This window comes from Euleptes europaea, chromosome 19 (genome assembly GCF_029931775.1).
Source record: "Euleptes europaea isolate rEulEur1 chromosome 19, rEulEur1.hap1, whole genome shotgun sequence".
Classification (NCBI taxonomy): domain Eukaryota; kingdom Metazoa; phylum Chordata; class Lepidosauria; order Squamata; family Sphaerodactylidae; genus Euleptes; species Euleptes europaea.
This window is the reverse complement of record NC_079330.1, coordinates 35516215-35542285: the sequence shown is the minus strand read 5'-3', so window position 1 is coordinate 35542285 and position 26071 is coordinate 35516215. Positions and strand designations below refer to the sequence as shown.

Here is a 26071-nt window from a genome sequence, read left to right as displayed (position 1 = left end):
TTATAACCTATACAAATTCACGCCCACCACTTTCCCTGGGGTATATAACAAGCCTTTTAAAAAAGACATAAAGTTAACCAAAATGTTATTTGGGAATGCACTCACTTCCCCCAGTTCTTTCTTTAACTGTTGTGGTGGTAGTAAAAAGTGCCATCAAGCCATGGATTTATGGAGACTCCACAGGATTTTCAAGGCATTCAGAGGTGGTTTGCCATTGCCTTCCTCTGCGAAGCAACCCCGGGCTTTCTTAGTGGTCTCCCATCCAGGTACTAACCAGGACCAATCCTGCTTAGCTTCCGAGATCTGATGAGATCAGGCTAGCCTGGTCTATCCAGGTCAAGGCCCATACTGACTTAAAATTGTTGATTCGTGTTCTTCTTGGAAAGTACCTTGATCCCCTGTCCCATTTCTACTCTTTTGGGGGTTCTTGTGTTTTCTTTATTAATATTGTTCATGATAATGAGAAATTTGTAAAATCCTCTTTTGAGAAAAGCACAGAGTTTCTGGGAAGGGCCATGGCTCAGGGGCAGAGCCTGTGGTTTGCAGGCAGAAGGTCCCAGGTTCAATCCCCAGCAACTCAGAGTCTCAGACACAGAGGTCTTTCATACCACCTACTACATGATCATGTAGTAGGTGGCATGAAAGACCTCTGTGTCTGAGACTCTGAAGCAGAGATATAACATTTCTGGATATTTTGAAGCAATGGGGGAAATCCGGGGAGAAGCAGAAATCTCGTAAAAATATATACCGTATTTTTCGCTCCATAAGACGCACCTAGTTTTTAGAGGAGGAAAACACCCAGACCACTTCAGCTCAATGAAGTGGTCTGGGTGCCAGGTCCCCCTAGTTTTAACCCTGCAGCTGTAAACATAGCAGTTTCAGAGAAACTGCTATGTTTACATTTCAGGGTTAATCCAGCCTCTAGTGGCTGTCTCCCTGATAGCCACTAGAGGCGCTTCCGCGATGCTCAATGCGAAAATCACATTGAGTAATGCTTTCCTGTGGGCAGTGTGAATGCGCTCTCTGGGAGCTGACATTGGCAGGGGAGGAGAGGTCACCAGCGCCGAGGGAGCCCGCCGCTGGATAAAGGTAAGTGGCTGAAGGGGCTTTAAGTGGGAGTACTTGAAGGGCTGTCGTATAGAGGATGGTGCCGAGTTGTTTTCTGTTGTCCCAGAGGGTCGGACCAGAACCAACAGGTTGAAATTAAATCGAAAGTGTTTCCGTCTAGACATCAGGAAGAATTTTCTAACAGAGCGGTTCCTCAGTGGAACAGACTTCCTCGGAAGGTGATGAGCATTCCTTTCCTGGAGGTTTTTAAGCAGAGGCTAGATGGCCATCTGTTAGCAATGCTGATTCTATGACCTTAGGCAGTTCATGAGAGGGAGGGCATCTTGGCCATCTTCTGGGCATGGAGTAGGGGTTACTGGGGGTGTGTGGGGGAGGTAGTTGTGAATTTCCTGCATTGTGCAGGGGGTTGGATTAGATGACCCTGGTGGTCCCTTCCAATTCTGTGATTCTATGACCCTTCCCCCACTAAGGTTTGTCACAGAGTGGAGATTTGAATCAGGGTCTCTCCAGCACGCTAACTACTATACCACAGTGGCTCTGTAAACTTAACCTACTCAGAAAAACTTCATCAGGTCTTAATCTTTTGTTGTGCTTAATTTTTGTGTGTGTGCACTTGTTCTTTCTCTTTTTCTCTCTCACATGCACACACACACACCCTCTGTGTTGGAGAGTAGATTAAGTAAACCACAATGTACCAGCTTCCTGTCTAATGTGATATAGGCCTCAGCAGAACAGTAGCATAATATGGCTCTTGGATTTTTATGCTCCCTTTTGTTGTATTCTCCCATTGTATAGCAATTCCACTGATGTCCTCGCTCTCAAAAGTTGCAAAGTGCTATGCATGATAGTTAAAAACGCACAAATTAGCAACACCATTAGAGTGTAAATATTTCATTATTTGCGTTCTTTATTTAAAAACCCCAAGGCAATTTACATCATTAAAAAAAAACTTAGTCGGGTACTACAGAAATTCAACCTAGATCTCAATCAGAACAATAGAAATAATGGATATCAGAAGCAATTTGGAATGCTTAATGACACTAAGTTGGCAGTGCTTTTAAAAATGAACAAATGTTCTCATATGGCGCTGGGTTGTAAGAGATGAAGTCTGATGGGCCATCCTGAATGTGGGCACAACCACCAAGACTGCCCTCCTGTCCTGTGCACCCAAAGGTGGAATGGTAGGAGCCCAAGGGTGGTTGCTGTGTTTCTTGGTGAGCAGGGGTTCTCGGAACGGCAAAGTCCACCGTGCACATCCTGGCAATGTAAAAAACTCCCTCCCATGCCCACCTCACCGTTACAACAGTGGGCACTTCAACAGGTGGCGAGGTAATTTCGTGGCACTTTCCTGGTGTTGCAGGCAAATCTCAAATGGCGAAGATGAAATCCACATATAAAGGTATCATTTCCTGTGGCTGCCAAAGGCAAAAATGTCACCATGGTGATTTTTCAACTAGGATTGGCTGAGGTGAGACTGTACATTAAGGTTGTAACAAACCAATTTCTAGATACAGTAAATTGGCTGTGTTTCAGAATAGTAAGTCCCGTAGCCAACTTAAGGGAAGAGAATCCTTGACCTAATCTTGGGAAGTACTCCAGGATCTAGGATGAGAGGGAATGGTCAAACCATTTGGGAATAGTGATCAAATTTGTCCTGCATGTGAATGGAGAAGTTGCCTAGAAAGTCTGATATGGCTGTGCTTAATTTAAAAAAGGGAAAGAAGTGACAAGCTGAAAGGGAGAGAGTCAGGAGGGCCAACTCCTTTTGGCATGCTTAAGTCCACCATAGTAAAAGTGCAGATAAAATGCATGCTGCAGGTCAGGAAAGATATAAACCAGTCTGAGAAGAGGCCAGTGCAGATAATTAGCAAAGACAAAAAGCCTCCTTTAAAAAAAAAGTACGTCTTGGCCAAAAAATGAATCAAATAGAAAGGAGCAGAAACTCACGAATGATACACATATCAGCTGCTGTTACCACAGTAGTTAAACAGAACCTCCATGATCAGAAGCAGTATGGCTCTGCATATGGCTTGGCAAGGTGGGTAGCAGCTGCAGGTGTGCCTCCTGGAGGCATCTGGCTGACATGCTACCAGAAACCGGACACTGGCATAGACGGGCCCTCTGATCTGACCCTGCAGTACTCTTCTTATGTCCAAGTAAGCAACAGCGCAAAAAGCTGCAGGTAAGCAGCAGTGAAAGATGACATTGGCTTTCCTGCTAGTTCTGAAAGGGCTTTGGAATGGGGCATGTGGAGTTTGCTCTTGAGTCTGAGCTTAGAAAAAGTCTTCAGGTGGCGGAGGGAGCGGTGACGCCTCGGCTGGCTTTTCACAAGATAAATTGGGCGGTACCAAACACAGAGTCCCTGCAGGGGATTGAAATGGAAAGGGCTCAGTGCCATTTGGACAGAGGTCCTCACTAACTTCACCAATCCAGCTGGGTGGAGGGGGCAGATCGGCTGGTTCTGGTAAGAGGTCATCCGGCTGGAGTGGAATGTCGGTCAAGCTGCACGGTCCATCTGAGATCGGAGTCTGCAGGCTTGTTGAGGAAGAAACGGAGCTATCGGTTGCTGTGGGGCTTGACCGGCTGTCCCTTTTATCAGCACCGTCTGCAGATGTATCATCCAGGCTTTGCTCTGGTTCAGACAGCTGACCCTTGACATTTTCCACCAGCAGCGGGTTCTTGTTAAACTTCCAAGGCAAGAGAGAGAGAACGGAGTCGTGCTTTGAGCTTTGCACAGGTTCTTTGCCTGCGGAGATTTCTATCACATCTCCATCTGCAAATGGGGAACGGCCGGCCCAGTGTGGATCCGCCAGAACTGTCCTCCTCAACCTCTTCCATAGGAAAATGCTGACAATCACTACTATCATAGCCATCAAGATGATACCAATCACCACTGCCCCTATTACGTGCCCATCATGAGGTTTGTTTTCTTGTGCTGAGGTAACCGTGGGTGTAGCAGTGGACTCTGGGGGCCCTTCATTTTTGACTGACTCTCTGTCCCTGAAGGGCTGGGTTGTGGGGCCAATTCTTACAGTAGTAGGTGCCTGGAAAGTGGCTAGAAGTGAAGGATTCGACGGCCTCTTGATCTCAGCAGAGAGGGGGCTGAACCACAGTTGTCCGTAGAAGAAAATGAGAACAATAGGATTGGTGCCCATTTTCATCTTATGCTGACTAACTCTTCTGTAGTTGATTAAAAAAAAAGAAAGTCAGTTAGTTCTCAGACTACTAGTTCATGTTCTCTCAAAGTGCATACTGGGGTTTTGGTTACAGCCGGTGCACATTAGTTTCTTGCTACAACACTCAGAACTGAACATACCAAGACCTTGGACCGGTTGTCTACTCTGACTGGCAGTGGATCTCCAGGGACCTGGGTAGAGAAAGGTCTTCCCCAGGGAACGTTACTGGAGCTCCTTTAACTGCAGATGGGAGAGGTTTGAACCTGCAATGGTCTGCACGCAAAGCATTAAGCCTGAGCCCCTCCCCCTATAAGAGTTCAGCCCTTCTCTGAAGAAACACATGTTAGTTTTCACAACAGACTTGTTTCCAGTGTGAGGGATATCGGGAGTCTGAATCGTAAAAAAATAATTTATCTGGGAAACCCCAAAATGTGTAACATAATAAGCGTGTGTGAGAACTTTGTATAGATTCTTTCCCTGCCCCACTCTGTGTCCAGTGTGAGGGTTATTGGGGGGGGGGGAATTGGCATGGATTGAACTTTTGTCAGGCCCTAGAAAGGTGTGGGGACAAAATGGACAAAGCCAGTTAGGTCCCATCAGTACTTACAAACTTCTGATAGTGGGGACATACTTTTTCCTCCTGAATGAGAGCTGAAGACACACCTTAAAAGGTTTTCTTTTAGAGCATATCAATGTGAAAATTGTACATTTATTCCTCTTCTGAGTATGTCTCTCTGTTGGAAGGAGTCAAGTTCAGAATCGATTCATTCAGCGGCAAAATGGGCTTCCTCCTCTGAGGCAGCTCATTCTTCCATGTCTCCACATCTAAGGTGATTACACCCAATACAGAGAAGCAGAAAAGTCTGCTCCCCTTCCCTCAGCAGAGCCTGATTGGAAGGAGACCAGAGTAGTAGGGTCATGCATAGACGTAGTACTTTGATATACTTGAGGAACCCCTTCAACGGAGGGCATTTATGCTCGCCAGGCTGAATGCCCTCCCTTCGGTGGTACTAAATGGCAGGCAGGTTTAAAAATATTCCTTTAAAAAATATGTGTATATGGCTTGAGTCAACATAATACGTTACAACATATAATCATAAATTGTCACCTGTACAACGGTCCTCGTAAAAAAAAAAAAAAAACTACCCTTGATTGATAAAATGAAATCTAGCCAAGAATTCTCTGTATGCCTGTTTTTGTTAAATGATACTATTCCTGAAGTCACTTTAAAGGTGGCGGAATTTTTGATGGATGTTGTCAATATAAGGACTAAAGTCTACACCATATTTAAATCGAAAACGTATGGACAGTGAATTTTGTGTACTGCTTACACCATATTTCTGTGTATATGCCAATAAAGGTCGATTGATTGATTGATGGCATAGATACAACAGGCAATCTTTGTGGATTAGGGGCATTTAATTAAATTGTTTCTAATGGCATATAGTGCTTAGGTTGGGAGAAAGGAGACCATGCATTGAAGAAGGTTGTACTTTCTGTGTCTGTCCTATAGTATAACATGTGGACAGATAATAGCTATCCTGGGTAAATGAGCAAACTCGTGAAGCTGCCTTCCAGTACCCTTGGTCTATCAAGGTCAGTGTCATCCACTCAGACTGTTAGCAGCTTTCCTGGGACTCGGGTATGTGTCTTTCATATTACCTACCACCTGATCCTGTTAACTAGGAATGCTGAAGAGTGGACCTGGGACCTTCTGTGTGCAAAACAGAGGTTCTGCCAGGGCCCCTCCCAACTGCTTCGGAGGCCTTTGGATGCTAACATTTTAACAACTTTCACTCCGCTAGAAATGTCAGGTGGGAGCTAGAACACTGCTAAAGAGAAATAAAGGCATTTTGATTTAAGCTAAGTTAAGCAAATATAGCTGATTTCTAGGACAGTAAAAGTAAATATTACTCTGAAGCTTCATCTGCAATTTTTTGGTTCAGTTAATGTCAATATTCTTTAAAATAGAAATACCCAAAATTTACATTAGCTGGTCCAAATAATGTTTAATGAAGACTTTCCATTTTTCATTTAATTGGCTACATGCAGAATTTTATTAGCGAGGGTGAGGTAGTGAAGTCCACAAATACATATGGAAGTAAATACCTGCATTTGTAGTTACATTCAGATAGTAAGTTAAAAATTGTATAGATTTGGACTGCCTTTTGGGAAAGCTTATTTCTGTCATGTATTATACACCTGACTCATCTCTCTTGTTCTCATTTTCCGTTTGAACTGAAGTGTTATTTCAAGCAGAGTTCAGAGTGAGTTCCGAGCTCTGTGCCCTCTTGTCAACCCCCCTTCGTTTTGAGCCCACCTTCCTCCCAAAAGCTCAGCAGTGAAGTGCCCCCTCCTCTATTTTACCCTCGTAGGACCAAGGTTAGGCTGCAAGTATGCCTTGCTCATGCTCACCCAGTGAGCTTTGTCACAAGTTGAGGACTTGAACTCAAGCCTCAGTCCGGTACTCTAACCACGGTACCGTACTGGGTCTCCCTTTGTTTGTGTGTGGCAATGGGATGCCTGGCGATGGTAGTTTACTGGAGAAAGCGCAGATCCCAGTGCTTCATCAGGCTTTAATCAGAGGCTTGAAAATTACTCTTTTTAATGCACCGACTTTGACCATGGTCGAGGGGGGAAAACAAAATAGCATTTCAGTTTTCAGGCCCCTTTAAGTCTCTAGTGTGCAGAACATGCAACTTTGAATTGAAACCAAGCTGCAGGGTATTCCATACCAATTTTGCAACTCCCACCAATTGCTGCCGTTTTTCTAAGCAATAATAAAGAAGCAATAATAAAGTCTGTCTTACCTGGGTGATAGTGTCTCCTATTACTAACCAGCTTCTCGTTTTTAAGTTCACATTTTAATATTTCAAGAGTAAGGAAGTGAGCACACGGCAACAGAGTGTTAAATGGCGAGTGGCTCTTGCATTGCAGAAGGATACTATTTTCACATAAAGAGGAAGTGTATCGCCCTTTGGTGCAGGAAGTATCAAGTCAAGAGATGACTTGAGAATCTGGATGTTCGTGTTTGCAGAAACGAAGGGTGATGTGTGGGCAACACAGTCTTTGGGGAAGAGTTCTCGATTGTTGATCAAACAATGTCAGTTGGGGGAATGAATGCATACATGGGGGGTGGAAAGTGCTGTCAAGTCGCAGCTGACTAATGCTGACCCAGTAGGGTTTTCAAGGCAACCCTGGACTTCCTTGGTGGTCTCCCATCCAAATACTAACCAGGGCCAACCCTTCTGAGATCTGAAGAGATCGGGCTGGCCTGGGCTATCCAGGTTAGGGTGAATGCATATATATATGCTCGCTCAGTGAAATCAGAGTTCACTTTCAGAACTCTGAAAGGCTCTTTCTGTAAGCTGTCCTCATATAAAAGGATGACTAGAAATGAACGGAAGCACCAGATTTCTTCCTGTGTATTAAGATGTTTATACTCTGCTTTTCTCCCTACTGGGAACCTGGGAGCCCAAATGGGCTCATAACATCTTTCTCCTCTCCTCCATTTTATCTTAACAACAACCCTATGTGGTCAAGAGTGTGTGTGACTAGCTTGAGGCCTTCCAGTGAGCTTCCATGGCAAAGTGGAGGTTTGAGCCCAAGTCTCCCAAATCCTGGTCTAGCACTCTAACCACTACACCACATTGGCTGTCAGATTCAGCTGGGTGTTTTCTTATTAGAGTGAAGATGGTGGCTTCCTCTTTCTTGAGAAGGTGGTAGTGGTCATACCAGACTCTCCCTTAGGTGAACAGCTTTTTTTTTGTAAAATGAAGAGGCATCAGCTGACCTTCGTGGTTCGCAACTAACGTTCCTTAACATTAGGGGAAGAGCAGGCCCAGTTAACTGCAAGTGTCCCATGGTTCCCTCCTTCCCAGTAAGACAGAGAGAAAGGAGGAAGCCAGAACCTCTAGCCCTCTCAACACCAGGTTAAGTGGAGAGAGAGAGAGAGGGTGTTGTGTCCAATGGTCATCCAGCAAGCTTCATAGCAGAGTGCAGATTTGAACCTGGGTCTCCCAGTTCCCAGTCTGATCCTCTCAACGCTACACTCTTCTTGGTCCTTGGCTTGAGGGAGAGCCCTTCACGCAGTCCATGGAAGCAAAGGCCATGGGAGTAAGGGGATGTCTAGCTTGGCTCTTGACTGGTTACATGGGGCTGGTTTCCTCCACATTTTTGTCTGCTAAACTGCGTTACATGCCACTGACAACATTGGATGTGTTTCCATATGAGCAATTCCTGTACTGGCTGTCGGCCTGTGAGGTAACCGTGAATAGGAAGCGCTGTGTTCCTGTGTGGTTGCGAGTGGGTGTTGTGTAGCTCTTGGAGTTCTTCCTCACAGCTCAGCGAAAAAGCTGGTTTCCAAGGGTGATTCGCTGCTCCACTTGCTGTTTTGCTCCTTGTCAAAGAAATTTAATAAATGAAAGTTGTTGCCAAGCAGCTCGCCGTTGTTTTGAAATGGTGCATGACTGTGCAGCGTCAGTGGGGAAGGGGACGCCTGGGCTCTCTGTGTAGAGGCCCTTCGGTGCTGCTGCTCTGCTGGCCCCGCTGCTCCGGCCCCTGCCCTGGGAGCTCCTGCAGCCACACCAGGCAGGAGGCGGCACTTTCCTTCCTTTCATTCTGAGGCAGCTGAGGAAGAAGACGAAAAAAGCTGAGCAGGGTTGCCAGGTCCTTCTTTGCCACCGGTGGGAGATTTTGGGGGGGCGGAGCCTGAGGAGGGCAGGGTTTGGGGAGGGGAGGGACTTCAGTGCCATAGAGTCCAACTGCCAAAGCGGCCATTTTCTCCAGGGGAACTGATCTCTATTGGCTGGAGATCAGTTGTAATTGCAGGAGATCTCCAGCTAGTACCTGGAGGTTGGCAACCCTAAAGCTGAGGCAGGAGAGGAAAGGAAGAGGAGTAGGGCTGTCGATTTGGTTCGGCCCGAACTGAAAAACAGCCGAATTTCCCCTGATTTGGCAGTTTTTAGTTCGGGAGGAACCGAACTCAAAAATGGCAGGAAAAGGGGGGGCCGAATGCAGCGAGTTCGGGAGTTCACAAATAAATCCGGCAAATTCGGGCCATCAGTAAGCAGCATAACCGTCAGTAAGCAGCATTCTCCTCCCTCGGCCAATCAGTGGCCAAGCTGGGTCTTCTTCAGGCCAATCAGTCAGGATTGAGTACTGGAGGAATCAGCTGATGTACGGCCCGGCCGGGAGACAGAGAGAGAAATCCTCCTGTGTGGGGGGGGTGCTTGTGCACATTCGCTCCTTTCCAAGGCTGCAGGGGGCGCATTTTTGGGGGTACAGACCCCAAACTTTCAGCGGAGCTTTAGACGAACCTTCTTAAGAGACCCCCCAAGTTTTGTAAATATTGGGTCAGGGGGTCCCAAGATATGGGCTCTACCCCTTTTCCCTCCCCCCTTTTCCATTTCCGTGGCTGCAGGGGGTGCTTTTTTGGGGGTGCAGCCCCCAAGTTTTTGAGATATCTTCAGACAAGTCTTCTTAAGAGACTCCCCAAGTTTTGTAAAGATGGGTTCAGTGGGGGCAGAAATATCGGCTCCCCCCCTTTTCTCTTTCTGTGGCTGCAGGGGGCGCATTTTGGGGGGTACAGACCCCAAACTTTCAGTGGAGCTTCAGACAAGGCTTCTTAAGAGACCCCCCAGTTTTGTAAACATTGGGTCTCCCCGAGATACGGGCTTTCCCCTTTTCCCTATTGGGATGAATGGATCACCCTGTATGCATCTCCAGAGCAAAACATCCCATGCTTAAATGAAATCGTCTTGGATTACCCAGTCCTCCTCCCAGCCCCTCCTAATGGAACAGAAGACAGCCACAGTAAGACCCCTTTGGGGGCTTTAATCTATACTTTTTTTCCTGTGTGTGTGTGTGGGGGGGGAAAGCAGAGTCTGTGTGTGTGTGGGGAGGGAGCAGTTTCTGTGGGTGGGGGGGAAGCCAAAGGGGGCTTTCGCCCGTTCTGCCTGGGGGGGTGTGCCCCCTCGAGTCTCTCTCTCCCTGGCTTGAGGGGGGGCTTCAGTTGTGTATCCTCAGGTTTTCCCTCATTCATAAGATTGGTTAGGTCTATTTTGATCCTTGCTCAAAACTGATTTTCAAATGGTGACTTAAAGAATGCATTTTCCTGGTCCCGAGTCCGATGCAAAAGGGGAAATTCCACCCCTCCTGCTCCTTATGCATAGCTAGCTGCCTCTGTCCCTTTCCATGCTTTGCACAGTTGCAAAGGTGTTGCTTTACTTGTTTGTGTTGCTTTGCAAACTTCTCAGCTGTTTGTCGGGGCTGGGAGCTTTGTGCGTGGGCGACAAGCTCTGCTCAGAGATGCACATTAAGGGTGGGGGACCCCTTTCGGGGCCCATATCTCAGCCCCCCCTGACCCAATCTTTACAAAACTTGGGGGGTCTGGCAAGAAAGGTCCTTTGAAGCTCCGCTGAAAGTTTGGGACCTCTAACCCCAAAAATGCCCCCCCCCAGAGCCGCGGAAAGGCGCTGTTGTGTTTTTAATGGCTTTATTCGGCCGAATTTTTTCCCCGAACTTTGAATTCCCGCCGAATTGCACGGACCCGAAGTGGGGGAGTTCGGACTTCAGCATATGCCGAATCTAAACGGGCCGAATTCAGCCGAATCTGAACTATACCGAATTTTTTTTAATTCAACAGCCCTAAACAGGAGTGTCCGGGGAAGGGTAGTTGGCCTGCTGTTGCCCTCAGGAAGTATTCTGGGAAGGGAGATTTTGATGGGGGAGGGAATTGCCCAGTTGTTTATCTTCCTCCTCTTCCTCCCCTCCCAATAAATTTCATCCTAGTCTGTAAAACATAATTATATCCAATAGCTAATTAGGCCCCTGAGTAATAACTATTAAATGCCCTGTGGCTTTCTGAAACAGCCATGTTTTTACTTCTGGCCTGCCTGCATGCAGGCAGCCGTGGAGCTAAGCAAACCATCAGATGGGAAACAAGTTTCAGAATTGAGGTGCCATTGTTGTGAAGGCCCTGTTTATCATTGTGGCTTCTGTGCAGTCCCACATTATAACTGGTTTTATAGTGGTCTGAATATCTGCAAGGCCCTCCCCCTAGTATGAGACATATTCCCAGTTGTTTCTTCAGCTAAATTCCTTTTTTTAAAAACAAACAAACATGTAACACAGACCCAAACTCCACGTTATGGGCAGGCATGGGGCCCCCTGCACAATGTGGGATGCCACAGATGCCATTTTGGAGGAGGATTTTGCTATTTCAAAATTTCCATATGATCATTTGTTGTTCTCTCCCCCCCCCCATGGCTTTTTCAAGTACCAAAACAGCCCTCTACAACTATTTCAACACTATTTCAGCGATAGAAGTTCCTCAGTGGAACAGGCTTCCTTGGGAGGTGGTAAGCTCTCCTTCCCTGGAGGTTTTTAAGCAGAGGCTAGATGGCCATCTGTCAGCAATGCTGATTCTATGACCTTAGGCAGATCATGAGAGGGAGGGCATCTTGGCCACCTGGGCATGGAGTAGGGGTCACTGGGGGTGGGGAGGAGGTAGTTGTGAATTTCCTGCATTGTGCAGGGGTTTGGACCAGATGACCCTGGTGGTCCCCTCCAACTCTATGATTCTAGAGACCTCATGGTACCGCTGCGATGTGGGATTAGGCCCTTGCAGCCATTTTTAAATGGCAAAATTCTCCTCCTCGAAAGTGGTGCTAACAGCCTGGGTTGTCCCATGCCTGCCTGCAACACAGTAGTTTGGCTCATGGGTAACCAACAACCCCCTAACCTCAGGCCAGCCCTGGTTTTTGCATTTGGTCCCCAGCATAGCCCCTGGTCAGGTGAGTCTCCCTCTCATTAAACTGTTTCCGGTGGGCAGCCATGTTGTTCTTTAGTAGAAGAGCAAGATTTGGGTCCAGTAACTGACAAAGGGAGCTTTGACTCTTAAAAGCCTGTACCCTGGCATTCTTTTTGTTCTTTAAGGTGCTTGGATTTTGGTCACTTCATCTGATCTGGCACTCTTGAGCTGTGATGTTTTAGGAGAAGACTTTGCCAGACCTCTGCTGCTGTTCTTGATGGAGGCAGAGGAAATTAAATATCTCCACCAACATCTAGATTTCCATGGGGTTTCTGGCACTGTTGTTGCTGGCCCTTTGGCTTTTATTCAATTCAGAATGCATTCTCACTTAAAAATAAGTTGCCAAGGAACAGTGGCTGCACCTCCTTTGTTAAAAGGAAGCAGTGACTTAAGTTTTGATTGTAGGAGAATTTTCAGTGTCAGCTATTAATAATGAGCTCACTCACTTCAGGAGAAGAGCTTGAGCAAGCAAGCTTGAAGCTCCTTCAACCAAGGTTTGCCATCACATCTTTACAGATCTGAGACATGGGAGAGGAGAAAGAAGCCAAACATTTGTGGCTGTGTCCATGGCAGAGCCGCGGGCATCTCGTTTGGGTCAGCTGTGGCACCCCACAGAACAAGGTTCAGTGTGAGATCTCATTGCCTGTCGACCCAGCCCCGGAGATTCAAAACTGAGTTGGCCCACTGAAAACTGCAGCAGTTGAGTTATGCTGAGATTTTGCAATTTCCGTTCTCGCCTTGGGTGGCCTAATATTATTTTGACCCGTTTTGCAAACAGTGTGTTTCTCTTTTTTACAAAATGAGGAATCACTATATTGATGTAGCTCAGTATGGTTTCCCTGTCCAGATATTACCAGATTTATGTGGAAAGGAGGTATGGGGGGGGGCAAAAACTTCCAGACTCCTGGAGTAATTTATCAGGACAGAGGCACCTAACGAAAAGGAGGGGGGAATCCCCGTGATACCAAATACTAAGCTTCACATGCTGTAGCGCCATATCCTAGGCTAGAGCATCCCACACTTTGCTTTTGGATCGACCTCTGGGCCTAACCTCCCACCACAGTCATTCATAGCCGGTGCTGCTGTGTGGGTAGAATGGTGGAAGGGAAAATGAGATAGAATGATGATGGTAAGGAAATGTGCAAGTAATGGCGAGATGGCTGGGTGCTGAATTCTCTACTCCTGTTCTCTGGAGATCCCCATTTTAAAACCAAAGAGCTAGAAACTTGCTTTAAAAAAATTAAAGCTTGGATTCTCTGGACACTGTATTCTATGTCCTACACTTAATTCCATACTTTTGAGACCAAAATGCAGGATACATACAGCTCTGTCGGTTCTGTCAAGGGATATCATGTATTTGCAAAATAAAAAGGTGGAATTAAAGCTAAGTGTTGTTGAGCATAATTTTTCTCCTTCCTACTGTTTTAAAACCTTGTTCTGGACACTGGGTCTAACCCGGGTGCTTTTTTCTTGCAGAAGTTCAAAAACCGAGTGGTTCTATTGCTGTGTCCTTTTAGGATAATGTCTCTTGCAGTCTAATGTATGATGTCCTCAAAGGAAAATTATTACCATTTATTATTTTCTTTACTTTAGATGGGAAAATGTGTGTTTTCTCTCCCTGGGGTTACTTTGCACCCCAGCCCATGTCAAGTATTGGGCTGCAAAGTTACCCCACCTGTTTCATTAGAAATATAGTTGTGGTACACATTTGCTCTAGTTGAGTTTCATTAGTAACCTGGCCAAAATTATTTGTTCTGTTTTCTACAGAACTGTTACTTTTATCACATTATGAAAGAAACAGAGTCGTCATTGAAATGAAACAAGAGTCCAGTGGTACCTTAAGGATTAGCAATTTATTCATGTTAAGGTGCCACTGGACCCCTGTTTTGTTTTGCTGTTTCAGACGCACACAGCTACCCATCTGGACTTACATTGGTTACTAAACATGCGTATAGGATACAAACATACACCACAAGACATAATTGTGTGTTTATGTTTGTAGGAACTGACTTCTATTGTCAAATACAATTAAATTTCATTGAGGTTCATGTGTTGATACCTCAAAATCAATCTGGGGCAGCCAGTTACCATCCCAAGGCAACAAACTTCTTTGTTTCCCATGAACAAGAAAACCAACAAATAAAATAGAAATGACTTCTGGTGAGTTTGAAAGTAATAATGGCCTTACAAATAATAGTTTTTTTTACTATTTTCTGTTTTTATTCCCCAGAGAAGTTCAGAATACTGTTCATGCCCCCTCCAAGCACCTAGCTGAAAATCACCCACTGAGGTTTGTGGCTCAGCTGGGATTCCACCCTAGTCATGACGTTACCAGCAAGGGCAAGGCATTGGCTCCTACTTTGTTTATGTCAGATCAAGATTTTACTTTCAGCTGTGTGAATTGGGGGGGGGGGGATATCCAAACAACGATGACTCTTGTTTTAACAGAAGAGATTCCCTCTGGAACAAATTGAGTATTCCACAAGATGGTTATTTACATTTAGCAGTCCAGTGTATGTTGTCGACTGTTTCACACACTCATATAAAAATGTTTATTAGCATTAAAAGCTTTACTCTAATCCTGATGTAAAGGAAATACGCTTTCCTCCCTCCTTTGTAAAGCTTAGAGATTTTATTTGAGGAGCAACTTTAAAGTAGCTGAAGACATTATCTGAAGGTGGGAGTCCTTGTGTGTGGGAGGCGACATCCCATCCTCTTGTGTGGACAGAGGAAGGTTGGCAGTCCAGTCAGCATGCCCACTGATATAGGAGGGAAGTAGACAAGAGCTGGCCCCTCCTGTGCTTCACACATTGAGAACCATCCAGGAAGAGATCTGCATGAAGCAAACATTGATCCAGCGCTTTACTTGTAAACCCTCATTCTACCTCTCAACCATCTTGGTGAGTGTTTGCAGGGGCAGACTCTGCTGAAGTCCTCCCCAGCCTGCACGGTTCTATTTTCCCACCCAGCAGCGACGTTCCCTTTCTCTTAGATGAGTAACTTTAAAATCTTCTTTGAAATATCCACATTTGAGTAGCTGTGAAATCTGCTTGATTCCAGAATAATGTGGGGCACTTTCGTCTATCACAATAGCTTGTTTATATGTAACACTCAAATCATTACCAGCAGCAGTTATTACCGAGAATGCAGTATGCTCACAAGAGTGGTGTGCAACTTCCAAGTTTTGAAAATGGCTGTCCGGATTTTGTTTAAACCTCAACTCTGGTTATGGTGTCCTCATATGATTTTGCTGGCATCTCTCGGTGCTTCTGTCTGCTGGATATTTCTCTAGCTAGTTTCTTGCCAGCTTCTTCAAATTCCTCGTATCCTGCATTTGTTCTCTCCTGCCCAGGGCCTTGTGTCTTTGGATCAGTTCCTGTTGTCTCATTGGACATCCTCTGCAATGTTTCCAAACCGAGTGGCCACAAAGTGTTCCCACTCAGAAAATCCCCATTGCTCCTGGGCAGGCGCTTGCTTGGCTGTCTTCTCTTGAGGTGGGACATTTTGCTTGCCAGAACAACAGTGACCAAGACTAGGAGAACACAGATGAAGACAAGAGCCCCAATGATGATGAAGCAAATTAACATTCGTCTCTTACTGTTTTCTTCACAGATTTCGGCTTTGTTAGCCATAGCCTGATCCTCACCAAGAGTCACAAGTCCCTGATCGGTCTTGGTGGTAGTGGTAGCATAAAAAGTTGCCAGCACCTGTGGTGGTAGCGTTGAGGGTAATGGGGGGGAAGCTGACATCTCTGTTGTCGATGTCAGTTGGAAGATGGATGTCTCTGTTGGCGATGCAGGTTGGAGGGCAGATGTCTGTGTTGCAGAAGTGGTTTTCTCCTGTGAAATCGTTGTAGTAACAGCCATGCTTGGTTCTGTTGGCTCCTGGCTAGTTGGGTTTTGACTGGTAAGAAGTGCAGGACTTTCAGTCATTCCCAAGGGAGCACCAGTAGCACTTGCTCTCACTTGTAAGTACAATTCTAGGATGGCACCCAAAAGGAAAGCCAGATGTACATGTGAGTTGCCCATCAGTTTCATGTTGATGAGACAGTTGTCACCTGCAAGGATAGGGAAGGGGTAAGGCTGAATTAGTTTTACACCCAGAAGAACATTTGCTTCAGTGGTTAAGAAGGATTTTGCTGAATGTTTGTTTGTTTTAATTGACAGTATATTTCACTTTGGTAATGGAATGGCTTATTTATTCATTTATTTCTAATCCACTCTACCCTAGGGGATGAAGCAGGGTACAATATGTTAAAGGGGCAATTAGGCCTGCAAGCTTTAGTACAGTCTGTAAAAATGGATAACTGTTTCATGTTCTGACTTCAGATCTCAGGTGTAACTAATTTCATCTTGCAAACTGATCTCAGATTAAAGACCTGTCACTCACATTCATGACCTGTCTTTCCAGCCTCAGATATGCTGGAGAAGAATATAAACAGCATTTCTTTTGATTATTTATAGTATCTTGTGTTCTGTTAAAATTGGAATGGGTAAATGTCATGGCTGTTTTCCCATCTGTGCTGAAATTAAACTGCTTGTACAAAAGATTATTCCAGAAGTCACCATTGCCTTGAAGCCCGAGAAAAAAAAGGTTTATCACCATGACCTAAGTAATCCAATTGGTTCATCACAGATTCCTTGGGTGATCGACCCCTTAAGTTAAGAGCGCTGTGACGTTGTGCCTGTGTGGGCCTTCTAGTGCAGCATCCTGTTTTACACAGAGGCCAACCAGTTGCCCTGGAGAGCTTGTGTATGGGGCACATATGGGGCAAGCCTTTCCTCTGATGTTGCCTCCTAGTGCTGGGTTTCTGAGGTTTGCTGCCTCTGAATATAGAGAGCTAGATTCGAGTCCAGGAGCACCTTAGAGACCACAACATTTTCGGGGCGAGATCTGAATATGGAGAATCACTTTATTCGCCATGGCTAGTACCCCTTGATGGACCTGCCCCCGTTCATCTAACTCCACTTAAAGCCACCCGTGCTTGTGGCCATTGCTGCACAATTAAATCCCACAATTTAATTACTCACTGACTAAAGATACTTCCTTCTGTCTGTCCTGTGCCTCTTGCCCATCAACTTAATTGGGTGCTGCTGAGGCCTAGTATTATGAGAAAGAGAGAAAGCTCCCTCTGTCCACCTTGGTGCCTTTCCTGTATCTGTGGCCTCCCTCAGCTACATCAGAGCTTTCCAGCCAAGCAATGGGGACAAGACCCTGATGAGACCTATGAAGTTAGGAAGGTAGAGCCCCAGGCAACAGTTAAGCGGGCACTGAAAAGCAACACATCAACCGTTCACCTGGCAGGGGAGACACCATGATCATGGAGATAGATAGAACTGTTCACCTTGAAAGAAGTATTTGACCTCCAGCTTAACAGCTTTCTGAGGTCCTCAATCAGAGTATATCCTTTTGTGTGTAGGGCTTTGATCCTGGAATCGTAACTCTTCAGGTATGAAATGTTTGGCCACACAGTGTATGTGTGTTAGGGGGGGGAGCAAATAAGTGAACATTCACAGATGCGCTCGTGCAAGTGGAAAATTTGACATCCGGCATTGAGTTGACAAAAGCAGTTCAAGCATACAGAGGAGTGTTTAATGCTCTCTGCATCTGTATAAATAGGCACTTGCTTGTTTTGCCAGCTCTTCTGTAAGTCAAAATCTCCCCCTCCTATAAAAAGCTTGCAAACTAGTTCTTCTATGCACATGGAAATTGAAATGTTCAAGCATACCTCTCTCCTCCCCGAATTGCATTATGTCTGGAGCATAACTGAGCTTGGGAAGTTGCCTTCTATGGACTTTGACCTTGGTCCCTCTAGCTCTGAGCTGTCTCTGACCGTCTGCAGTTTTCCAAGGTCTTTGTCAGAGGCTTGTCCAGTCTTGCTACCTGAGATGCTTTTAACTAGAGGTTGAACTTGATACCTTCTGCATGCTAAGCGTCTCCTCTTCCACTCAGCTATGAGCCTCAGTCTGTCCTAGGTTTTACTTCTCCCTCCCAAAAATGTGTGTGTGTTTCTTTTTGCTTGTATGTTTGTTTTTGCAAGTTTTGGATTCAGAGAAAAATCACGAAGTACCTATTTGCAAGTGTACCAATGTCTCCTGAATTCAAGACTTGGGGTTGTGTTATATGAACTTTGAACCCCTCCCCAACCAGAAAAGGGCAATCTTGTCATCATATTTAGATCCCATCATATTTTATTTTACAAAATTTATATCCCACCTTCCTGTCTTCACAAAGGTTACCAAGGGGGCTAACAAATTAAAGCATACCTGATAAAATTACATTTTAAAACCATTAAAATCAACCATCCCAAACACACATCAGTAAAACAAATTAAAAACCAAATTTAAAGTATGTACAAAGGCATAAAAGTAGCAATTAAAACATTGGTCAGGAAGGAGGGATCACAGAGGAAATGCCAAACAAAACGAAGAAATCTTCACCTGCTGGCAGAAGTTAGTTTTCAGTTGGCTTGAATTTGTCCTGAAGGACCCCATGGATGGATTGATGAGTGTGTACCCACAAGGAGCCCCCATTGTCACGGCAGGATTCCTATCTGTGGGTTGGATCTTATGAGCCCTTTTGCTCATGCGAGAAGGAGTGGGCTTGCTGCAACCCCCTGTAGCTTTGTGTCTATATGGGTTCCACAGGCCACAGTCCCCTTTGGGGAGGGGGTCAAAAGGGGCCTATCCTCCCTCTTGGGCTAACAGAAAAGCTGGAAGGACACCACCCTATGCTATTTAATGGCAAAATGTTAAGGATTTTCCCTAATGTTCACAAAAGCAAAACCTGACTCTTATGGCCTCTTTGTCCATCATTTGTCACTTCATTTATAGGGCTATTTTTATAATAATTCTTGGCATTTCTATGTCACTTCCATGTACTGAAAGCACTTCACAAGATTATCTTACATCTTTGTCCCCATGCAGTATGATAGGTTTGCTGTAACCCTCTTCTCCGGTTCCTTTCTACTTTCCAGGTATTTTTTCCAAACTTCAGGCAGACAAATAACCTTTAACAATCAGCAGGAGGTCGGAGGCATTCCACACACACACCCCAATACAGTTCAAGCATGAAGACTTGTCTGAATAAGCTACTTTCCTCTTTTATATTGAAAACCACAATTAGATACATGTTACAAAGGAAGATCGAGTGAAGCCCAACTCAATGCTCTTACCTGGTGGAGAAACCAGCAAAGAGTCTGGTTTTGAAGAGTTGTGTTAAGTTCACTGCTGTTCTCTTTTCCAGCCACCACAGTGGCAAACTCTAGAAGTGGGTGATGGTGTTTTTTTGTTTCCTAAGTAAGCGTGCATCCCAAACACAGTGTTTAGTTCTCTGTTTAGAGAACCAGACCACAGAGATGACACACTTCCTTTTTGTTGTAAGTATACCATGACGCCTTAGAGAGGAAGGGGGGAAACCATCATCTTTCCCAAATTAGCCATCCAAACAGTATGAAATAGCCCTGCCTTTGAATGAAGAGATTTTTTTTTTGCTCCATTATATCCATACTTGATTTAAACCCTCCCTGTTTCTCTTTTTGTATTGAGTTTAAATGGGGGTTTCCATGCCTATCATCCTGGGCAGTCTTTCTTTTTTTGAATGTTTGTGCTGTCTCCGTCTCCTGTGTCAGCGCACTGAGCCAGCCTGGGTGCTGGTGCTTGTCCTTCATCAACACCTCGGACCCAGCCTCTCCCGCCTGGAATCTTCCCACCTTCTGACCAGGCCCCTTCCCTGTTAATCCTCACCATGTAAGGCAAACATCTTCAGCCTCTGAAGAAATATATACATATACAAACAGTTTAATTCATTAAAACATTGCTTTACTAGGTTGATAACTGCACACATCGTATAAGGGAGACATATGTAAACCAGTATTACAACTAGAGTCAATCTTACCAGATGTTTGAGTAATTGGTAATATAGTATACAACCAATATACATGCCTGGTTCGATATATTTCTGTAAATGAGTGCAGGTGTTACATGGGGCTTTAATTGACCACTCATGAAGGCCAAATAGGCCAAAACGCGTCTGGCATGTGGTTAGAGACATCAACCCCAGGGAATGCCATTGTGCTATTTTAACGTTTTTTAATCATTTTAAAATGACATAGCGCTTTCAATAAATTATATTTTCATTCATTATATATTTATATATATTATTTTACCCAACCTTGGGTACCCAGCTTTCAGTAGAATGCCATGCCCAGACCCAAAGACACAGGGAGGAGTGTGTGGGAGCATATTCCTGGGCTTCCTTGAAAAGGCAGCTGCCGACGAACTCCTCTTTTGAAGATCCCTGCTATGGAAAAGTAGTTTGGTTAGAAAGTGATGTCTGTATAGGGCCCTTCAGATCTGAATATGTATGCCTTGTGGAAAGATCAGCCCCATCTACTCAAGATTGCTGCCTGTTTCATGAGGAACGTTTAGCATTGTCCTTATTCCTCCTTGTCACTAGCATGATGGATGATTTGAGCCCAAATGGTAATAGCTGCTGTTTGTACCTTGCCAGCAACGTCACTGCAGAGCTAATTTCTCTTCGGAAATCTCCCAGGGGTGACCTCTTTCTGTTTTTGTCCTAACCAAGAGGACTCGGGCCAAGGTTTGCCTCCAGTCTTTCATTCCTTTGCTATTGATTTTCTCATTTCTAGGTTCAAGACCGGCCAGATCAACGGTGACCTTCTGATATACCACGTCTTGTTAACTTTGAAGCCATACTACGCTAAGCCATATGAGATCGTGGTGGACCTCACTCATGCTGGACCCAGCAACCGTTTCAAAACAGACTTCCTTTCCAAGTGGTTTGTTGTGTTCCCGGGGTTTGCTTACGAAAACGTCTCGGCAGTTTACATCTACAACTGCAACTCTTGGGTGAGGGAGTACACCAAGTACCATGAGAGACTCCTGACGGGCCTTAAAGGCAGCAAGAGGCTGATCTTCATCGACTCTCCTGGGAAACTGGCGGAGCACATCGAGCATGAGCAGCAGAAACTTCCGGCTGCCACCTTGGCCTTGGAAGAAGACCTGAAGGTGTTCCACAACGCTCTCAAGCTGGCCCACAAGGATACCAAAGTGTCTATCAAAGTGAGTTTTACGTGATGTTGCACCTGTCCCTCCATGTGTCATTGGGGCTTGTGGGTGCTGAAATCAAAAATCAAATGTCTCCTACCACTCTGCTACGCAAAGTTAGAAACCTTCCCTGAAGGGGCCTATCTTCCAAATTAAGTGGCTCTTCCTCCAACAGATGCATGCTATTCAGTGTGTAGAGTAACCAAAATGTACTTGAATGTTTGTTCATTTTCTCCATGGCCTTCCTGCCAAGGCACTCCAGGTAAAGACAAAACAATATAACAGAAATTCTCTGAAACCATAAATACGGTCTCTTCAGGAGCCAATGGCCTCAGTGTTCTCTTCTGGCTTCAGTTTATAATATAAATCGATCATTTAGCAAACTATTTGTATGAACAGCACATCAATCTAAAAGCATTCATAATGTCTTTCTAAAATATCCAACCCTAGAACTCCGTTATTGAGAGGATCCTGCCCTCAAGATTAAGAAATCCCAGCTATATCTACTTTGTGATCCCGCTTCAATTTCTGCCCCAAGAGACCCAGAAAATCATACCCCTTCTGCTCGTGATCTCTCACAATTAATTTGATTTAAAAAAATAAATTTGGAAGGGAAGCACTAGAATTTATCGCCCTGACAATATCGTCTTTAAAAGAATTAAAACGTTAAAATCAGAGGTATTAAAGATATCATTTACAGATGTTATCATACGCTAGGTTGACTGGCGAAAGTGTCTGTAAGTCTAAGCTTTGCTGATGATGTAAGAATCAAGAAGGCTCCTTTTGGCATAAAATGTTGGGAATGCCAAGTACTTTGAAAATATTAGAAACTGGTACGTAATATAGGTTGTGAAATATTAGGTGTGCTCTTGAAATGTCTCTGTTATCGTGTTTATTAGGCTATTGTTCTGAAAGGGTGTCTAAAGGCCGACTGTATCCTTTGAGACATTTACTCGTGGCAGCTAAGATGTTACTTGGCATTGGAAAAGACCATCTTTGTCAAGCACGGAAGCTGGATTACACAAAGTTTGGCATGTCATGGTAATGAATAAACTATCGGTTCCAAGAGGAAAATATTTCAATAACAGGAATATCTAGATTTAATTCACACAGTGCTGGTTACTGATTATTCAGTACTAGACTAGAAGGTTTCCCAACAAGGATGTTAGAAAAAAAGTTCTTGTGTTGATATAAATACCGTATTTTCCGGCGTACAAGACGACTGGGCGTATAAGACGACCCCCCATTTTTACAGTTAAAATATAGAGTTTGGGATTGTCCCGAGTCCGCGGCCTGGGGCCGGCCCTCGGGACTGCGCCCCAACCCCACGGCCACCCCTGGTCCTCCTGGGGCGGCTCAACCCCCGGGGAAACAACACCACTTACCGGGGCGGGAGAAAGAGGGGGCGGGGGCGGCTGGACGAGCTGGCAGCGCACCGGGAGGCGGGGCTGGCGGGAGGAACAGGAGGAGGCCGGGGGCCGACCTCCCGGCATGGAAGAGTGTGTGCCGACCCGGAGTGGCGGGACGTGGCTCTCAGGGAGAGTCGGCGAGGGGAGAAGGGAGCAAGGAAGAAGAGGGGGACGGGGGCGAGAGTAAGGGCCCTCGAGAAGGGCGAGGCTAAAGGCAAGGGGAGGACTGAGCCGACGGCCCGTGGAGGGCGGGGCTAAAGGAGGGTTTGGAGGGGAGGGAAGCCCATAAAGACAGAAGCTGAAGCGGAGGCCGGGGAGAAAGGGGGCATGTTGGGTGTGCTAGGCTGCAGCCAAAACACCCTGTGCCGGGAGAAGAGAGTGGCCACCCCAGCCCCGGCCAGCCAGCCGCATGCCTGCCTTGCGCTGCCACTGGAGCACAGCCGAGCACTTCCCTCGGTGCACCCTGGCGCACCTGGCTCCGACTCCGAGCTGGGCAGTGAGCGCCCTCGCCGGGCTCGCCTCCCCTCCCTCCTCTGCCGGACATGGACAGAGCGGAGGCGGCTCCCCAGGCAGATTCTCCAGTCCGGCTCGGAATTCAGCATCCGGCGTATAAGACGACACCCGGCGTATAAGACGACACCCGACTTTTGAGAAGATTTCCCTGGGTTAAAAAGTAGTCTTATACGCCAGAAAATACAGTAGTTACAGTTTATGTACAGTGAGAGGATTTTAGTTAAATGAAAGGATATTTTGGTGAGTGTACAGTTTTATATATTTAAATAATTTAACTTTTTTCAGTAAAGGAAATGAGAGAGAAAAATGTGACAAACTGCATTTTAAAACATATCTGCAATAATAGGCTTGAAGGTGTGTATGGACAGTGCCTGGTGAAACTGTGAAAGGTGGGAGGGGGGCGCTCAAGTGGGTTTTCCATGTGAGATGTGTTGATTACAGCTCCTCCCCCCCACCCAGTATGGAAAATAAAATAAAATGTACAAGACCAGCAATGAAAATTATCATAGTTGTGTGCAGATTTCAGAATTCACTTTTTATTGGTGAGGAATGTGTGGTGTGTTTGTGCAGAGTTTGGACACAGTGAGTAAACATGGTTGCCATCCCAACATGGCTTGCTTCTGTTCCAGAGGTAGCCTGACTCCTGAGCAAGGTGTGGCTCTTGGGCAGGTTCTCCCTTCCGCTCCTGCCTTTAATCCACATCTCTGCCTTGTTCTGCATTTTATATCCCTCTGTAACACAAGCTCATCTACTTTCTGGGCCTTTCATCTACTCCTGTTCTGTTCATCATGACTTGTAACAAGGGCTGCGGTGTTCACGCCAGTTATTAAACCTGAGTGGGTGAAAAAGGGGCCTCCGCATTATGTGTGAAACGGCTTGTTGCTCCCAAGGAAGGGATGCACCTGAATTTTCTTATAAACTTATACAAATAAAACACAGAAAATATAAGCTTGTTGAGAGTTAACTGATGTAGGATTCCTGCTTTTAATGTGAAGGGAGAGAAAATAGCGCAGATTCTGACAAATACAGTCCCTTTAGAAGTGTATCCTAAAAAGCCCAGTACATGTAGAAATTGGTCTCTCTTCAAAATGTTTAAGAACCACTGCCTTCATCTCTTTAAGGATGCTATAGTATGTGCTCCTCTTTTGTGCTTTAGGTTTTTTTTTTCCTGTATAAACCCAGTCCTTTTCTTTTTTTTTTTTCCTCCCTTTGTGCAGGTTGGTTCTACTGCCGTCCAAGTCACTTCTGCTGAGCGCACGAGAGTCCTGGGCCAGACAGTCTTCTTGAATGATATTTACTATGCCTCCGAAATAGAAGAGATCTGCCTGGTGGATGAGAACCAGTTCACTCTAACCATTGCCAACCAAGGCACGCCTCTCACCTTCATGCACCAGGAGTGTGAAGCCATCGTCCAGTCCATCATTCACATACGGACACGATGGGAGCTGTCACAGCCAGACTCCATCCCACAACACACAAAAATCCGCCCCAAGGATGTGCCAGGAACCCTGCTGAACATTGCATTGCTCAATCTGGGAAGCTCAGACCCAAGTCTACGGTATGGATCCCTTCATTTCTCCTGAGCATTTGTTATGGGAGCCATTTTCTTTAAGGACTGTTTGGTGCATTCTCTGATGATCCAGAGGTTAGGCAGCCTGCACCTCTGGGAGAGCCCCTCTCCTGGTTCATAAGCAGGGTCTGGCACCAGTGGGAAGGACTTCTGCTTCCATCCCCAGGTGAGCCCTATCTGGCTTGCAGGCAGCAGCTGTTGCAGTCTGCTCATAGCAGAATGCAGCAACGTTTCTAATGGGGCAGAGGCACATGCCTTGGCTCGAGGGGACACAACAGCTGTTCTTCCTTCCTCTGGGCCCGGCGGGTGACACAGTGGCACCGTGGGCACTGCTGGGCATGTGCAATGGTTTCCCGAACTGGCCTCGTAACCAGTGCTGCCGCCTTCTGGAAGGGGGCTTGGCAGGGGGCACTTCTCACCCCTAGCAGAGAATGCCAGGTCCAATCCTGGCACATTGAGTAATGCCAGGGAGAGAAGGCCGCCTGGGACAGTGGTGCCTTTCGACCTGATGGGGCACTTAGGAATGTCTTTGTGAATGGCCTGTGTATGGCCATTCACGCCCCTCTCCCACGCCCCTCTCTGCCCAGGGGTTAGATGTGGGATCTGCATGCTGGTTTGCATGGTAGCTCAGGTTGGTATTGCATCCATATGGGTCTTCCTCTACAAGCCCTGACCTGAGCCCCTCTGTCAGAAACATGGAGGATGGCTACTTGGGACAGAACCTTTTCTGAAGTTCCTTCAGAACTGTGGAACTCCCTTCCAAGGGGAGGCACTGTTGTCACTGAGGCACCTAGCCACGGTTGCTCTTTTTTAGAGAGCTTTGGGGATATCTCTGTTGCCTTGAAATGGGCAGCTCCCCCTGTTACTTTGCTCTTCTTCTCTCTGCTGTGGACTGCTGCTGCTTTGTGATTTTAGTCTGTGTTTTGTGTTCTTGGCAACTTTTTTTTGAGGATTTTAATGGAAAGGTGGGGTACAAAGTATTGTATTAGAGCGAGAAAATAAGTAAGATTTGAAAGTAACTCCGAACATAATTTTATGAAATTGTTTTCTGAGAATAGCCTTTGCAGGTCCCCCGAGGAAACATTTTTTAAAATGCATCCCTTATTCTTTGTTGCAGGTCCGCAGCCTATAATCTTCTCTGTGCCTTAACCTGTACCTTTAATTTAAAGATAGAGGGCCAGTTACTGGAGACTTCGGGTCTGTGTATCCCTGCCAACAACACCCTTTTTATTGTCTCTATTAGTAAGACTCTGGCAGCTAATGAACCACACCTTACCTTAGAGTTTTTGGAAGAATGCATTTCTGGATTTAGCAAATCTAGTAAGTAGAGTTGCTTTGTTTCTTCTCAGTTGTGATCTATGAAAAAGCTCGATTTCAAGTGCGTGTGTAAAAGACAAAACAGAGATACAACTATTTCAGATTGATCTATTCATGATATTACTTACTGCTTTGAA

At 45.7% G+C, this 26071-nt stretch overlaps 1 protein-coding gene across 2 annotated transcripts in view; it reads left to right on the top strand.

Moving 5' to 3' along the window:
* The window catches only part of NF1 (neurofibromin 1), a 310275-nt gene that overhangs the window by 209860 nt on the left and 74344 nt on the right, over positions 1 to 26071 (top strand). For both annotated transcript variants that reach the window (XM_056865591.1, XM_056865590.1), the window contains 3 exons: positions 20708 to 21140; positions 24265 to 24605; positions 25735 to 25937. In XM_056865591.1, the coding sequence (XP_056721569.1) occupies positions 20708 to 21140; positions 24265 to 24605; positions 25735 to 25937 (977 nt within the window). The remainder of the gene's footprint in view (positions 1 to 20707; positions 21141 to 24264; positions 24606 to 25734; positions 25938 to 26071) is intronic.